The sequence below is a fragment of the Panthera onca genome, chromosome C1, assembly GCF_046562875.1.
Source record: "Panthera onca isolate mPanOnc1 chromosome C1, mPanOnc1 haplotype 2, whole genome shotgun sequence".
Taxonomy (NCBI): domain Eukaryota; kingdom Metazoa; phylum Chordata; class Mammalia; order Carnivora; family Felidae; genus Panthera; species Panthera onca.
This window is the reverse complement of record NC_138346.1, coordinates 82943541-82961735: the sequence shown is the minus strand read 5'-3', so window position 1 is coordinate 82961735 and position 18195 is coordinate 82943541. Positions and strand designations below refer to the sequence as shown.

At 33.6% G+C, this 18195-nt stretch overlaps 1 protein-coding gene across 2 annotated transcripts in view; it reads left to right on the top strand.

Annotated features, from left to right (window-relative positions):
- Positions 1-18195, top strand: part of ACVR2A (activin A receptor type 2A) — an 82475-nt gene that overhangs the window by 39534 nt on the left and 24746 nt on the right. For both annotated transcript variants that reach the window (XM_060626402.3, XM_060626401.3), the window contains exons 2-4: positions 8940-9147; positions 11627-11736; positions 11917-12071. In XM_060626402.3, the coding sequence (XP_060482385.1) occupies positions 8940-9147; positions 11627-11736; positions 11917-12071 (473 nt within the window). The remainder of the gene's footprint in view (positions 1-8939; positions 9148-11626; positions 11737-11916; positions 12072-18195) is intronic.

Genomic DNA, 18195 nt, shown 5'->3' with positions numbered 1-18195 from the left:
GTGATATTGTAGACCCTTGGTTTTTATTGGGTAGTTAGTATGACTTACTGGGTTTCTTTCCATTACAACACTGTTTGCTTATTGTATTCAGATTAATCTTAAAATATCACTTCAATTCTTTCTCTTAACTTCTGATGTCTTGCAAACCTGCCTTGATTATACCAGATACTAAACAATATGGAATGCTCATGTCTATTGACAGCAGTTTTGTCAAACGCTCTGATTATCCACATACTCATGTTTATCTTCTCTGCCTCTGTTTACCATAGTTTTGCCTCTCCTTAGTAGTTTGCTTTAGTCGCACTTCCTCCATAAAGCCTTTCTTTTTTTCTTTTCTGTGTGAATCGATTGATTTTGTGTACATTTATGGAGTTGCTGTACTGTGCCAGGCACTGGTGATACAGAAGTGGTGACAGGGCTTGTTCTAGAAGCTCAAAGTCTAATGGAGGTCCTATGTTATCATCTCTAATTTCTCTGGCATTTATCTGGAGCCCTTATCTTGGTGTGTTAATTTACAGTGCAAGCATATGGTCAGTATGCAGTAAATGCTCACTATAAAGCATAATTTTCTCTAAAAGATTATTCCTCAGAAAAAGTGTAATTTTGTATTTGAATTCAAATACAAAGTTGAATACAAATACAAATACAAATACAAAGTTGAATACAAATACAAAGCTTTTCATATTTTGAGGCTCTCTCAATTTTATTTCCTTTGGAGAAGGCAGACAAATTCGAAATGATGCCAGTTAGTGCTATATTAAGTGTTTATGTCAGTTTCCTAAGGAGAGACGTAGAAGGGGATAAAGAATTAAAAAAAAAAATAAGTTATTCTTGATGGGGTGGTGGTTTTGGGTAGTTTACTATCATTTGTTGTAAACTGTTTACAAAGACTGTGAAGAAACTTTAAAAACTCATTTTTAAAAATAATATCGTAAGTAGTTACTTTATGAAGATCACAAAGTATACCTATAGAACACTGGAAAAAATCTTATTATTATGTGAATGGATATTATTGGCTTGGAAAAACATTTCCAGTGACAATATTCTATATGACTTTAACACATATTCCTTCCCAAGCAAGTTAAAGTGAAGATGATTCATATTTTTATGCTTTTTGATGACTCACAAAGTATTGAGAGGACCCTTGTTAAGAGATGCATGTGAAGTTAGAACCAAATTTTTTTGTAAAATTTTTGTGCTTTATGATTTTAAAACATTTGTAAAACTAAATTAATTAAAATAAGTATATGTTGAACTGTTTCATATAAATATACAAAAGTGTGTATATTTCAAGTTGGTCAGAATTTTAAAAATCTCCTACTGGTGGAAATTGGGGAATCCTTCAAACTGAGGGTTGTATGATATTCATTCAAGTTGTATTTGGTGGGGTTTTTTTAATTCAGTTGTTACACTGCTTTTTTTTACATTTTATCATTCATTAAATACTGTTTGTGTTTTTAGGGCAAGTAAGATGGATAGTTTTAGACTCATTGGCATTTGGGTGTAGAAAAGAATGTATAAAGAGACAATTGATTAAAAACAATAAATAAATGTAAAATAATACATTTTATGTTGGATTGCAAGTGGTGTGAATTTTGGGGGAAGGAGGAGTCCTGATTAAAAGATTTATAGGATTTTGTTACATCTGCCTTGAGAAAACATGAAAATTGTCTCATGTGAGATTTAGCCTGGGAGTCTTTTTGCAAGAGCTGGGCTTTCAGGAACTATTAAAATGATAGATAACAAAGGGGAGGGCATTTAAGAAATATTTGCTTGAACTATGACCCATTGCTCCAGTGCTATTAAAAAAAAATTTTTTTTAAGTTTGTTTATTTTGAGAGAGAGAGAGAGAGAGTGAACTAGCGAGCAGAGTAGGGACAGAGAGAGGGGAAGAGAGAGAGAGTCCCAGGCATGCTCCCCACCGTAGGCGCAGAGCCTGATGCAGGGCTCAAACTCAGGAACCATGAGATCATGATCTTTACCTGAGCCAAAAAAAAGAGTTGGTCGCTTAACCAGCTGAGCCACCCAGGTGCCCTGCTCCAGTGCTGTTTATTGAAAAAGCTATCTCTCATCTACAGAATTGCTTTTGCTTATTTGTCCAAAATTAATCAGGCGTATTTGTGTAGATCTCTTTCTGGGTTTTCTGTTTCATTAATCTTTGTACCTGTCCCTCCTCCATTACCACATGGTCATGCTTATTGCAGCTTTATGGTAATCTTTAATATCAGTAAGCATGATTTCTCCCACTTTATTCTTCTTTTTCAAAAATGTTTAGAATAAGCTCATTTATGTCGACAAAAATATTTGATGAGATTTTGGTATGAATTGAATTACTTATCAAATCCAATACATCAGTTTAGGGAGAATGGACATCTTTATTATGGTATGTCTCTCCGAGTATTCAAATCTTTTTTTTATTTCTTTCATCAATATTTTATAATTTTCTTCATACAAATTTTACACATTTTGTTAGATTATATTGTAAGTATTTTATTATCTAAGGAACAGTTATAACTGGTATTGTATTTTTAATTTTAGTTCTATTGTTCAGTTCATTGTTAGTATATAAAAATGCAGTTAATTTTTGTGTATTGATCTTGTATACTATGACCTTACTGAACTCATTTATTAGTTCTAACATTTTTTTGTTTGAAGATTCCTTGGGATTCTCTACCAAGACAGTCATGTCATCTGCATATAGAAAGTTATATATATTTTTCCAATTGGTATGCCTTTAATTCCTTTTTCTTGTCTTGTTAAAATAGCTAGAATTTTCAGTACATTGTTACGAGTAGTGGGAGTAGACATCATTACCTTGTTTCTGATCTTAGAGGGGAAACATTCAGTCTTTTGCCATTAAATATGATGTTATTAGCTATTGGTGTTTTTGTAGGTGTTCCTTGTGACTTTGAGGAAGTTCCCCTCTATTCCTGGTGTACTGATAGATTGTATGATTTTTGTGCTTTAGCCTTTTGATCTGGAAGATTGCATTGACTGATTTTTGAATATTGAACCAACCTTACATAAATCCTACTTGGTATGTGTTATTATTATTTTTTAAATACATTTTTGGAATGTGCTAAAGTTTTGCTGAGGACTCTAACATCTAAGTTAGTGAAAGATACTGGTCTATATTTCTCTTTTTTTTGTGCTGTCTTTGTTTATTTTGTTTTATCAGGTTAATACTGGGCCTCATAAAATAAGTTGGTGAAGTAGTCCCTCCTTTTCTGTTTCTGGAAGAGATTATATAGTTATTCTAGGTGAAAAATTTGCTTTTTCCTCATATGACGAGTATTTTAGATTCATATATGACCTTTCTAGGGCTATTTTTTGATCAAATGTTCCACCAAGATTCAGATCCAGTGTTGGTTTTTTGTTTTTTTTTTTTTTTTTTTTTTTTTTTTTAATGGTAGGAAAAATGGAAGTCAGGAAGTCAGTACTACTGGTCATTAATGCATAAGTAGTACTTTGGAAATAGAAATATTATCTAAATTCTGGTACTAGGTTCTGTGATTAGACTTACTGATTTATTACAGCTAGGCTGAATGTGATTTATGAAACTATGGAATTAACCATAATAATTATGAAATTTTTATGGAAATCCATCAGCTGTGGCAGCAAGGTAGTAAAAGTTTTGGTAATTTAACTCAAGGTCACAGTTTGTGAACAAAATCCCAAATTCATGTCACAGTCTTTTAAGCCAGTGGTGCTTAACTAGGGAGGAACATTAGATCATCAGTGGGTCTTTGTCAAAAAGAAAAAGAAAAGACACACACACACACACACACACACACACACACACACACACACACTTTCTCTGTGTAAATACCCCTCCTGTTGTATGCTTTTCAGTTACTTGTTCCCAGGGCTACAAATGGCACTGAAGCATGAATTTGAGCAAATGTAGGGGATTCTGTTATACATAATTAATTTGTTAAGAACCACCATACTAAATGATGCACACATACATTTTATGTCTATTTCTTTTGAAAATAGTATGAACTATTTCGAATTACTTTGATAGAATAAATTTATGGGTAGAAATTTTAAGTTTTGGAAAATTTTAAATTAGAAGTTGCTAATTGTTGAAGTTGTTAAAAATTAGTACATATAAGCAACTTTTGCCATCTTTTTTTTTTTTTTTAATGTTTATTTTTGAGATAGAGGCGGAGTGCAAGTGGGGGAGGGGCAGAGAGAGAGGGAGACACAGAATCTGAAACAGGCTCCAGGCTCTGAGCTGTCAGCACAGAGTCTGATGTGGGGCTCGAACCCACAGACTGTGAGATCATGTCCTGAGCCGAAGTTGGATGCTCAACCGACTGAGCCACCCAGGCGCCCCTGCCATGTTTTTTTATAACTACACCTTTAAAGTCACAATGTGAGCTTATGAACATAAAAATATATGTGATGTGATTTTATTTGTATAATTATCATGTTACTATATTTAGTATTCAGCTAGAGATATGATGGGATAGAGACTGATTACAGGATCAGCTTGAGCTAGTGGGTGGGTGATGAAATTGTCACAATTTTCCATATAAGCAGTCTTCTTTCTGTCTCTGGAAAATAACAAATGGTAGTCTAAATCAAAAAACCATCTAGAAATCTTGTTTGCCTTTAAAAATTAAGTGGTAGAGTTTTCTTTTTTTAATTGAAGAAATGGTCATTTATCTTTTCTTTATTTTTTTTTAATTTTTTTGTTTATTTGTGTGTGAGAGAGAGAGAGACAGATTGTGAGCGAGGGAGGGACAGAGAGAGAGGGAGACACAGAATGAAGCAGGCTCCAGGCTCTGAGCTGTCAGCACAGATCCTGACATGGGGCTCAAACTCATGAACCGTGAGATCATTATCTGAGCCGAAGTTGGATGCTCAACCGACTGAGCCACCCAGGTGTCCCTGTTTATCTTTTCTTTAGACCAGAGATGGCAAATAAAAGATTAATTTTGCTCCCCCTCCTTCCATGCTAATTTCAAGACCCTTTTACTTAAAAATCTTTCTCAATATACTACTCCACTCAGCTACTATTAATTGATTGGAATTGACACCAAAGATGAAACCTATTTGACATTTCTGCTCTAGGCAATATTTTGTTTTATTTTTGTCAGTTTTGTTTAAGTGGTGTTCTTGTGCTTCAATGGTGTCTTCCTTGGAAATTAAAAATAATGCTCTTAAAAATAGTTTTTAAAATTTATTTTCTTTTTTTGTTTGTTTATTTATTTTGAGAGAGAGCGATGGAGAGCACGCATGAGCAAGGGAGGAGGTCAGAGTAGGAGAGAGAGAATCCGGAGCAGGCTCCGTACTGTCAGTGCACCACTGCAGAGATCATTGTGGGACTCGAACTCATGAACTGTGAGGTTATGACCTGATCAGGTCTGATTAAGAGTCACTCAACTAACTGAGTCATGCAGGCGCCCAGATTTTTACATTTTTAAATGGTTGAAAAAAGACATGGAAAAATATGAAATTTTGCTTTTAGCGTCTATAAAGTTCATTTACTGTCCTTTGGATGCTTTTGTGCTGTAATGGCAGAATGGAGTAGTTGTGACAGAGACTATGTGGTCTGCAGAGCCAAAAATATTTACTCTTTGACCCTTTACAGAAAAAGTTTTCCTTCCCTTGTTTTGAGATAATAATGTGACAGTGAATAGATTGATTTTGGGTTATTTAGTAAAGGACAAAACTTATTTTGCTGGTATTTTCAACAAGTTTCTGAAAAGGAATAACTTAGGAAATAGCTGCTATTTTATACAGGTAAATAGAAATAACCCTTCTTTTTCTTTTTTTCTTTTTTTCATTTGTTTTTATAGAATACAAAGAACATAGAGTTACCAGTCTTACAGTCTGTGAGCTCATGCTATTATGTCTTATGTAGTTGAGAGGAAGTCCATAGCACTGATACTGCCACAGATTTTAGCAGCTTATAATTACACCTGTGTAGTAGGACATTGCAGAACAGCAGCAGTTCTTACACTCTTTGGTCTGAACTTCTTTAAGACTTTAAAAAATGTAGAGTCCCAAAGAGGTGTTTTTTTGTTTTTTTTTTTTTTTTTTTTTTTTACTATTTTTTAATGTCTTATTTATTTTTGAGAGAGAGAGAGAGAAAGAGAGAATACAAATGGGGGAGGGTCAGAGAGCGAGGGGGGCAGAAACTGAAGCAGGTTCCAGGCTTTGAGCTGTCAGCACAGAGCCCAATGTGGGGCTCAAACTTGTGAACCATGAGATCATGACCTGAGCCACCCAGGTGCCCCTGTAAAGAGTTTTTTTTTTGTAAATACAGGTTATATCTATCATCCTTGTCACATTAGAAAATGACAAAATTTTAATATATTTATTTAAAAGTAACAATAATAAATCCATTGTATGTTCACAAAAGAACATCTTTATGGAAAATATTTTGTAAAAAAAATTAGTAAAATTTTTGCAAATCTCTTTAATGATTGTTTTAGTAGAAGACAACTGAATTCTTGTACCTCTCCATACACTCTGCTGTGATATATATGTTCTTTTGATATGAAGCCAATCTGGCCATACATAGATACATAGTTAGAAAAATGAGTATTTTAATAGCTTTTTTAGATAATTGTGGATGTTTCTCTTTGATACTATACCAAAACTCAGCGTGTGGTAGTGATTTTGCTTTTTTTTTTTAAGTTAGGTTTACTGAAGTTTAATTTACAAAGAATAAAATGTGTGTGGGGTTTTTTTTTGTTTTGTTTTTGGTATATAATTCTGTGAGTTTTCATTAACCCACAAGTCATATAACCATCACCATAGTCGTTATGTAGAATATTTCAGTCACTCTGAAAAGTTTCCTCATGCCCTTTTATAATCAGTCCTCTCCCATCATTCCCAGCTTCTGGCAGCGTCTGATCAGATTTTTGTCTCCATATTTTTGCCTTTTCCAGAACATTGTATAAATGGAATCACATAAAATATAGTGTAATGTATTTGCGATTCATTCATGTTGTTACAGCTATCACTAGTTCATTTCTTTTTGTTGTATGGATGTTTGTTTATCCATTTACCAGTACTGGATATTGAGTTGTTTCCAGTTTTGGGGGGTTGTAAATAAAGCCACTAAGCATTCATGTACATATTTTTACATGAACGTATCTTTTCATTTCTTAGATAAATAGCTAGGCATGCTATTGCTGGGTAGCATGGTAGGTGTATGTTTAACTATAAGAAGCTGTCAAACTGGCTTTCCAAAGTGGGTAGACCATTTTGCATTCCTACCACCAATATGTGAAAGTCCTAGTTGCTCTACATATTTACCAACTTTGAGATGGTTTTGTTTTAGCCATTCTAATCAATATTAGAATTAGTTTCAGTTTGTATTTCTCTAATAATTAATGATATTGAGAATCTTTTCCCTTCATATCTGTTCAGCAAAGCATGTTTTTGAATCTTTTGCCCATTTTTTTTTTAAGGAATTTGGTGGTTTAAAAAATTATTATTGAGTTGTTAGAAGTTTTTCTGTATTCTGAATTCTGAATATCAGCCCTTTTATTTAGATATATAATTTGCAAGTATTTTCTCCTAGTCTGTGAATTTTGCTTTCTTTAACTTTTGAAGAAAAGTTTTAGTTTTAATGAAGTGCAACTTATCAGTTCTTTTGTGTTCATGTCTTTTGTGTTCTAAGAAATCTTTCATAATTTAGGGTCACAAAGATTTTTCATGTTTTTTTCTACAGGTTTTATATTTTTAGGTTTTATTTTATGTCTTTGATATGTTTAGAGATCATTTTTGTAAACAGTGTGAGATGTGAATTGAAGTTTTTGTTTTTTCATAAGATGTCCAGTTCCAGCATCAGTTGTTTAAAATACCGTGTTTTCTCTATTGAAATGTGTTGGCACCTTTGTTGTGTGTCAGTTGAACATTATGTGTGGGTCTATTTCTGGATTCTCTGTTCTATCCCATTGAAGCATGTGTCTGTCTTTTCACTAAGACCACACTGTCTTGATTGCTGAAGCTTTATAATGAATTTTAAAAACAGGTGGTATGAATTTTCCTTTGTAAATCTTTTTAGAATTATTTTGGGTATTCCATTTACCTTGTTTTTCCATATAAGACAAGAGAGAGTTTTTTAAAAGTTAGTTTTACAGTGCAGAATTTGAAACATTAATCCTCTGTAACATTAAAATCTATGGGACTGTCTTGAACATTGAATGAATTTTTTAAACCCGTGAATACTTTTATAACATCACACGTAACTCATTTAGAAAATATTGGTTTCTTGAATTATATACATCTACTAATTACTGGCACATTTCATTATTTAATATTTAAAAGTTAAATTTGTTATCACCACTGATTTTTTTCAGAGAATCAAGTGTTGGGAAAGTGTCAGGCTGATGGTGGCAATACAGATTTTCCAAATTTCTTCCCTTGCTTGAAAATTCACATTTTATAATTGGCAATGCATACTGTCAGTTGTTTTTCTTGAAGTAATAGGCTTACTTGGTTCATTTTTGAGAACAGGTCTGTCAGATATCGACGTCTGAATAACTATAGTTGGTGTAGTTCCCAACTCAGTCATGCAAAGGCTTTTTCTCGAGGCAACCATTGTACTTCAGTAAGCAGCACAGGTACTTTTGCCTAGTCCCCATTTTGTCACACAGAATATTGAAAAGAAGTCTACCTAGGGTCAAGATACACTTAGATTAACAATTTTACTGCTTTTTATCAAGGACATTCTTAAAAGTGAGACTGGCCTTTTCCAGAGAAATGTTGCGATAAATGTGGTCACTTTGTATTATTATGTTTATTATACTTCAAGTACAGAGATTGACTTGGAAACCTAAACTTAGTGTTACAACACTAGGAAGACAGTAAGTTACTGACATTTTAGGAACATTTGAGGTTGGTATACTGTGAGACAGTTTCTTATTTTAAGAGCTAATACAGTTATATTAAGTTGTTGTTTTATTATCTTATAGGTGCTATACTTGGTAGATCAGAAACTCAGGAGTGTATTTTCTATAACGCTAATTGGGAAAGAGATAGAACCAATCGAACTGGTGTTGAACCCTGTTATGGTGACAAAGATAAAAGGCGACATTGTTTTGCTACCTGGAAGAATATTTCTGGTTCCATTGAAATAGTGAAGCAAGGTTGTTGGCTGGATGATATCAACTGTTATGACAGGTAAGGAAACATTTTATTTTTTTTATGAGAATGTTGAATAATCCTCTCTATTCCCTTTTTAAAGGGGAAAGATCAGTGCGTGGATTTTCACTTAAAGGTTTCTTTTTTAAGATGAGATTATGAAAACCATTTTAACATGCTCTAATGACAAGATACACATTTTAAAGTAATAAAATAAGTATGTCATGTTTATGTTTTATCTTTGATATACTTTGAATAGTCTACCAAGTAGTGAGAATTATAGATAAGAACCATTTTTCCCCTATGTTATTAGGATGATAAACTTTTTTAATATCAATTTTAAGGAAAAAGGATTTTTAAAATTGCTTTAAAATTAGACAGTATATCTATTGAAAATCTATCCTCTGTCCTCAAGGAGAGTAAGCCTAATCATAGTATTTAATTTCCTTTTAGTTTCCCTCTTTATGTATCTGGAAGAAATTGATCTTACTGCATTTCTTTTTCTTGCAAAGTAAGCCTTTGTTCTTTACCCCCAAGAGACATTTTAACTTGACGTTCGGAATTACATCAGAACTAACACAGTCCTCATAGAAAGCTACATTTTATTTAAAAGATTGTGCTTAAATTGTTTTATTCTGTACTGGAAATAAAATACATTAGACATGTTATTGACTGCCTGTGATCTTTCTGTAAGGAGTCCCACAGATGTTGGGCTGATCACTGAAACTGACTGGGCCTCAGGATTTCCACTGTAGGTGGGTGCTGATCACCGAGAGGCTGTAAGGTCCTAGTTAAACAGACATTTTGGAGCCAGAAAATACTGATATACTCATGGAATACTAGGTACTTGCCTTTCCACTTTTAGGAACCTCAGTTCATTACCATGAACCTGTGGTTGATTGGCCATATGTGATTAATAGCAAAATGTGTTGAATAAGCCCATGAAAATGGAATTATATTAATTTTTATGAGAAATTAAAATCTTGGGTATGTATTTAGTATTTAGAGTATATTTCCAAATCTGTAAATTTTCCAGGTATTATTTCTCTGTAATTACACATTTTAGCTACATTTCTGATTCATAGCCTCCCGATTAACAGAAGTGATCATCAAGTGATATTTGCTATTATGAAAGGTAAGTGGGACCACTAGGAAAACAGGATAGAGATTCTTCAAAAAATTAAAAATAAAACTGCCATATGATCCAGCAATTCCACTTCTGGGTATTTCTCTGGAGGAAATGAAAATACTAACTTGTAAAGATATATATGCACCCCCATGTTTATTGCAGCATTATTTACAATAGCTAAGATGTGGAAGCAGCCTGAGTGTCCACTGATGGATGAATGAATAAAGAAAATGTGATGTGTGTACACACACACACACACACACAGAAGAATATTTCCCAGCCATTAAAAAGAAAGAAATCTTGCCATTTGAGACAACATAGATGGACCTTGAGGGTATTATGCTAAGTGAAATTCATCATACAGAGAAAGACAAATACCAACCATTACGATCACACCTATGTATGTAATCTTAAAAGAAAACCAAAAAATAAAATGAATGCCTAGATATAGAGAACCAGGCATTGTTAGTTGCCAGAGGCGAGGGTTGGGATATGGATGGTTAGGTGAAATGGTTAAAGGTGGTCAGAAGGTACAAACTTCCAGCTATAAAACAAGTCCTAGGGTTATTAGTAATGTAGCATGGCAACTACAGTTAATAAGACCATATTGTATATATGAAGATTTTTTTTTAAATGTTTGTTTATTTTTGAGAGCGAGAGAGGGCATACATGCATGCTCCAGGCTAAGCATGGAGCCTGACATGAGGCTCACTTCCATAACCATGAGATCATGACCTGAGCTGAAATCAAGAATCTGTTGCTTAACTGACTGAGCCACCTGTGTTTAGGGAGTTTAAATCTACTCAAAAAAACAAAAACAAAAAACCTGACACTCTTAATTCCCAAATCTAGCTTGGGTCTCTGATGCTGAGATATGTTCTGCCATGATAGGAACTTGTGTCCTTTTGTGTATACTATGTATATTTATGTCCATGTATTTATGTGTATACATACACACAATTTTATTGATAGCATTTAGCTTTTGTATTTATGCCATAGGAAAGCTGTATTTCCTATAAGAGAAAGCACTCCTAAAGCAAATTTCTTCATTGGCTTAATGTTCCTTTTCAAGCTTTTCTAGTAATTAAAAAGAAATAAATAAAAGGTGGTTGCCTTAGATGGATCATTAAAAACCAAAATAAAGTAGTGGTCTCAAGGAGTTAGTGTGATTGCTATAAAATCATCTGTTGTGTTTTGATGAGATTTAATAACAGGATTACAGAAACATTTTTGGCTCTTAAGAATTGATCATTGAATATTAATAAAAATCTTGAGGTTGACTATGAATGACTTTTTCATTATTTCATCTCTCAGAAGAACTTCAGAAAAACTCCATTGTAGATTCAATATAATGTTGATTTTAATTATTTCTCCTTTGTTTGTTTATAGGACTGATTGTATAGAAAAAAAGGACAGCCCTGAAGTATATTTTTGTTGCTGTGAGGGCAATATGTGTAACGAAAGGTTTTCTTACTTTCCAGAGATGGAAGTTACACAGCGTAAGTTTACAGGGAAAATACATAGGTCTGTTCAACTAGTACACTGAAAACAAAGCATATTTGTGTTGATGGAATAATTTACTGATACCTTCTCCTAAAATTTGATACCATGATAAATATTTCTTGTGGAATTTTGTAGGCCAAATCTGAATTGTTTTTTTTTCCTTCCATTTTCCACAGCTACTTCGAACCCAGTTACACCTAAGCCACCCTATTACAACATACTGCTCTATTCCTTGGTGCCACTTATGTTAATTGCGGGGATTGTTATTTGTGCATTTTGGGTGTACAGGCATCATAAGATGGCCTACCCTCCTGTACTTGTTCCAACTCAAGTAAGTTATTGTCTTGTACTTTGTGCTCTTTTAAATTTTATATTTTAAAGAACTACCACTGCGGTGAAACCCACCAAATTGCTATAAACCATTTTCTTTTGGAGTTAACTTTTGGAATGTTTGTTGTTATGAGAACTATAGCTAGTTTTCCAAACGTACTAAGTGCTATATCCTGAACTCCTCTTACTCAGGAGTTGAGCTAGTAGAGTGGAACAAAGGGTATTCCTGTCCTTTGGACAGTTTTATTGTCATTGTAGTACTTTTGAGTGGGAGATTCTCCCTGCTTTGTTTCTTGAGAATTAATTGATGATGGAGAAGCAATACCACAACCCTTTCTTTCCTTCCATTCTTTTTTCCATTCTTAAATTTTTGTGCCTTTTTCAAGACAGCTTGCCAAATTATCCTTTTAACCACAGGGAGGGATTTAGCAAGATAATCAAGAAAAGTGTGGAAAAAAGAGGTTTCACAAAGGTGCCAGGAAGATATATGCATAAAAATGTTTTGGGAAGAAGAGCAGATAATCAGTGCTTCTCATTACTTGTCATTGGTAGTTGCAGGTGCATCGTTATTGTTTGCAGTATATCAAGCATGTACTGAGGACTAAAAGCTTTTTTTTTTTTTTTTTTGAAGACTAAAAACTTTTGTAATGCCCTCAATTTCACTCTCCTGATCCTGAATATACCTGAAAATGTAGATATGTTGGGTAATCAAATTAAATTCATGAAATTTTCTTCATTCCCTGTCATGGAGGCAGTGGTGCTGGTACAGTGGTTTACAAACTCTTTTAATATAAGTAGTTCATGTTCTGCAGGCTGAGGAGTGGTGAAAGCTTTGGCATACTTGTGTGAGACATCTTTGAACTGTAGTTTTTACTGTGTTTCTTTTAACTATTAAGATCAGATTACCTTGGCCTTCTGGCTCTCTTGGTTTAACTTTGTTTCTCTGATACCACTAGGATTAATGGTTAAAACTTGATAGAAAAAAATGGTGGAGTCCTATATTTTAATGACCAAAATAATTTCTTTCCCTTTAAGCTTTATTTACATAACATCCTTCTTCCTTAGTACTTGAAGCAATCTGTTAGCATTAGATTATTGACCCCCATAATCTTTTAAGATGTGTGTATGGAGAAATAAACCCAAAAGTGAAATACCTTATTCTGCAAATTAGGTAAACATGCTATTTTGTGCAGCTGAAATATTTTGACTTTTGCACATTAGTAACTAAGTTATGAGTTTATTAAAAATTGTCTCTAAAAAAGTATTTTAAAATAAAAAAATAAATGCCTAATAAATATATGTAGTTTACTCCAAATGGTCGTAGGCTGTACACTTTATCTTCTCTTGGTGGCAACTGTTTTTTATTTTATGTTTGTATTTAGAAGGGAGAGTATTTAGTACTTGTAGTAGTGTCTGAATTTACCCTAGATTTATGTGATGATCGAAACAAACTGGAAACTCAATTTAAAAACAAATTTGTTAAGTTTCTTAATAAAACTTAAAAAAATAATGTAATTTTATAGAAAGCATTGATAATTATATAATATTAGCACAAAGGTGTGGTTGGGCTTTCTTTTAAAAGGCTCAGTATCTTAACACATGAGGCCATTTTATTTAGAAATGATAATTAATTCAAACGTTTAGACTTTAAAAAGGAAAGATACAGTTATTCATAAATAACTGAGAATCAGGAATCTTCAATGAATATCCATTTCTGTGGGCTTTGGATATTTGTTACCGTATTAATGATACTGTACACATTTATTTAGCACTTGAATTGCTCTGTGGTGAATTTGCATGGTTTTGTGATGGAATGATCTGGAATGGTCAAGCTTTGTTAGGAAAAATATAAACATGCCTAACTTTATGCTTTCTTTCTGTTGCAAACTATGTTTGTGCAAAAGAGGGGTTGTCATCAATTTGGAACTTAGTTTATATCATCTCTCACTGTCTCAGACAGTATAGTCTCATGCTTTAAGTCTCCTTTTTGGTGAGAGGATTATACAAAGTAGTTCTGCAACACTGCTTAGTGGCCATCCTGTTACAAAATGATCAATTTTATCTCCTATTTTAAAGTAATTATTGATAATAACATCAAGTATTTATTGAACACTTAGAATGTATTGTACTGGGATACTGTTACATAAATATATAAAGACAAGAATTTTATATAAGAATATGTAAAAACATACATAAATTTTTTTCCATGGTTCCTATATTATGACTGGTATGTAAGGCTCATCTTTGGAATTTGTTAAAAAATACAAATTCTTGGGCCACATCCCTGTAAGTATGGAGTGGGGCCTGAGATTTTATGTTTCTAATAAAATTCCAAGGTGATTCTTGTGACCAGCCAGGTGTGAAAAATGCTGATTTGATTTTACCTCACAGGGTTGTTTATGTAGTTTCAATCCCCATTTTATAGATAAAGAAATTGAGACATAGCAAAGCTCACAAGTGTCAGAGCTGGAATCCGAACCAAGGACTCTGACACTAAAGCTTTACTGCTTTATGCTGTTCTGCCTCCCCCCCCTCCCCCCAGGAAGCTGATGTCTCTGCTGTTTTAAAAATTCAGTAAACATCACTGCCATCTCAAAATCATTCTATAGGTTAATTTATTTTCCTACTTTGGATATTGAATAGTCTGACTACTAAAATGAGTAATAACATCATCATATGGCCTCACATAGGACAAAAAGGAAAAGTCATGGAAATATAGAAGGGCATATTCCTGTGTTTCCATTAAGAAAATTTTTTAGGACATTTTAGAATAAGGTTTATCAGCATTGATTGGTTGTAGGTAAGGATTCCTGAGCCTCTGAATTGATAGTACCCCTGCCTATTAGTTATTCAAGACTTTTGTGAGAGACAGGGGTAGTAAGGGAGACATACATTTGAAGTCTTACGGTGATTTCCCTATTTCGTCCATATTCAGGTTCCCATATTCAAAGCTTAATTTCAAGGTTTATGAATTAGGAAAATTCCAAGGTTTAGGTTTAGGAATTCTGGAAAGATCTTATATTCTTGTGGATTTTTCCTCCCAAATTTTCAAACATTTTTAGACAGTGTCATGAAATATTTCATTCCTTTTATTAGGTAAACTTTTCCTTAAAGCTTTGGCTAAAGGCTGGTTTGTGAATTAATTGGTCTTTGTAAGACATTAGTCTCATTGTGGTAATATCTTCTTGAAAAGTCATTGCTACAATAAGAACTATACTTGAGAATTTACAGTGAATCTCACAGAGCAAGCTGAAGTTATATATACTGTGATCATTCCTTGGTCTGATTTCAGTCTTTTATTCTCACTGGGGGCTAAAAGATGAGTCCTATGGCATCCTGGAAGACGAGAGATATCCACATGTATCTTTTTACTGAGCTGGTTCTGACAGCTAAATTGTAGGATTCTTTATTTCTAAGACATCGAGTTAGAATTTCTTCTGGTGTTAGTATTTTATTGTGAGGAAGTGATATGGAAATATACCTGCTTTAAAATCTGGTCTTTAATTATGGTTCTTAGTAACCAGTAAAAAATATTTATTCTCAGATCTAGTATAGTTAGAAGTATGGGTAAAGTAATTTTGTTCTTTTTTTTGTTTTTAATTGAAGCCATCCTTCTTTCTTTATAATCTGTTACTGTTACGTTTCTAACATTGTTCCATGGTATCACTGTCTTGGTATCATCCAGTCATCCTGGGTGGAAAGCCTTGGAGACAGCTGCTACTTTTTTTGGCCCTGTCATTTACCAAGTCCTGTTCATTCACCTTTTTATCTTTCTTGATCTTTTGTAGTTCAGGACATTATTACACCTGTGGCTGAGATTATTTCTGTAATCTCAGCTGGTCTTCTCTCTTCATCTATACTGTTACTGTAGAATAGTGTTTTACATGTCTGATTATATTACTTATTATTATTATTATTATTTTTAATGTTTGTTTATTTTTGAGATAGTGTGAGTAGAGGAGGGGCAGAGACAGGGGCACAGAGGATCCAGAGTAGGCTCTGTGCTGACAGCAGCAAGCCTGACGCAGGGCTCAAAACTCACCAACAGTGAGATCATGATCGGAGCTGAAGTTGTACATTTAACTGACTGAACCACCCAGGTGCCCCATGTTACTTCTGTTTTAAAAAATATTTGAGGGCTCTCAGTGACCCACAGCAAAGAATACACAGTTTGGAGTATGACATATGGGCTTCCATACCTCCATACATCTACCTTTTTATTCTTTCCTCCCATTACACCTTAAGCCATCCATTATATATATATGGAATGGTATTAGTTGTGTACTGTCCTTGAAAGAATTGAGAAAATACTGCTGAAGTCAGTTTATATCTTGTGTGATTCAGATGAATAGCCCCAGTTGAGAAAGGCACTAGTCATTTGTGTACATGTTCCAGTCTCCCACTTGATTGTAAGCCCCTTGAATACCATGGGTGTATTGTAATCACTACTGTCTGTCACCTACTGTTTGTAGATATAACCACTCTGTAAGTGACGAATTACTGAATTGACTTTGTTGCATTTAGAGTTGTACTGAGATGATAATGCAGCATGCCCAGGGATTCCTTTAATAAAAAGCTTTAGGGCTTAGTTTTAAGAAAAATATTGAGGCTGTATGTCTTTAGGGTAGAATAAGTTGAAGTATTCAGGCTTTTATAAGAGAATGCCAGTATTCAGTTCTTTCTGCAATCACAAGCTTTGAAGCATCCTTTTAATTTGCATCACCTAGGTCCTTTTCTTTTGCCTGTGGTGAAACTGTCTTTCCACATGTAGGAATTTGCTCTTGTATCTACAGTGAGTAAACTGAACACAACTGGTTTTTCTAGTGCCGGTGAGTCAAGAATAGGAGGGAATAGATGCATTGACTCTATGATTAAGAAGTCTTATTGTAGTTAGAGTTAATGTGGTTTCAATAAAAGTGTTTGCATCGCTCTCAAAACCATACGTGAGCTTCAGTTTCCTGTTAATAAGATCTATATTTGTGCTGATAAAAAACACTTGCTGATAAGAAAGCAGATTTCAGGAACTAGAAATTACCTACCTTTAACAAGGTATGAAGTTAACTTCTTGTGCATTTTTAAAGGCTATATAAATAGCACTGTAGTATTGCAACATTAATACTTATTTAAGTGACATCAGTCTCTTCAGTTCTTTGCATCATGACATTTTGTCTAGAATTTGGTCTGGTAGAGAATAAAGGCTGTCAGATGTTTGGGATACTGAATTGGGCATACAAAATAATCCTGTTGACCTTAATATTAAAGTAATAATAGGTTGTCCTTTCATGCTCTGCCAAATTACTGTCCACTGAGAAACCAAGCTGTCTGAAAATGCTGTGTAGGACTTTCCTGTTGAACATGAGTCTGTATGTGTACCCATTTAAAATTAATAAGATACTGAAAGGGTAGCCTAACATTCAACCAAGCCAGTTTAGGGAAGTGTGCTGCTTATTTATTTGGGGAGGATGAAGGGGAAATTTACTAAATTTAAGTGAGTATTTAACATGCTAATATTGTTATACTTGCAAAACCACATCTTGAAATAGGTTGACTCACTTTCTCTTTTTAATTCTTTTCTTTTTAAGAATGTATAATACTTGCTTGTTATAATAAGACAAATTCTACAGAAGGAAGTGTGTGCAAAAGAAAGGAGATAGAACCATTTGTTCTTCCTTTTTTTTTCCTTTATCATTTTCCTGAAATAATCAATTTTAACGGGTTGATATGTATCCTCTGACACCCTTTTCTAATCTCATTCGTTTGAATACATGCTTTCCTTCCCTTTTATAAACTACAAATGTTATTTCACAATTGGTTTCTTTTAATTTAAAGGTATACTGAGGATAGCTTCTCAGCTCAATACTTTTCAGTCTCATTCTGATTAAGTGATGTGTTCTTAAGTGAAACTTAGTGGAGCTCTAATGTATGCTCATGAAATTTCAAAACTTGATGTTTTATTAGCTTTGAGTTGGTGTTAGGTTTCTGCTAAGACCTGGAGTCTACATTTCACAATATTTTTAACTGTCTTATTTTAGTAGGTTTAAAATCTGGTGATATAATGCTCTTGTCTTGCAGTTGAGCATCTTTTTTTTTTTTTTCTTTTTTTTTTTTGGTACATGCCTAAGAAA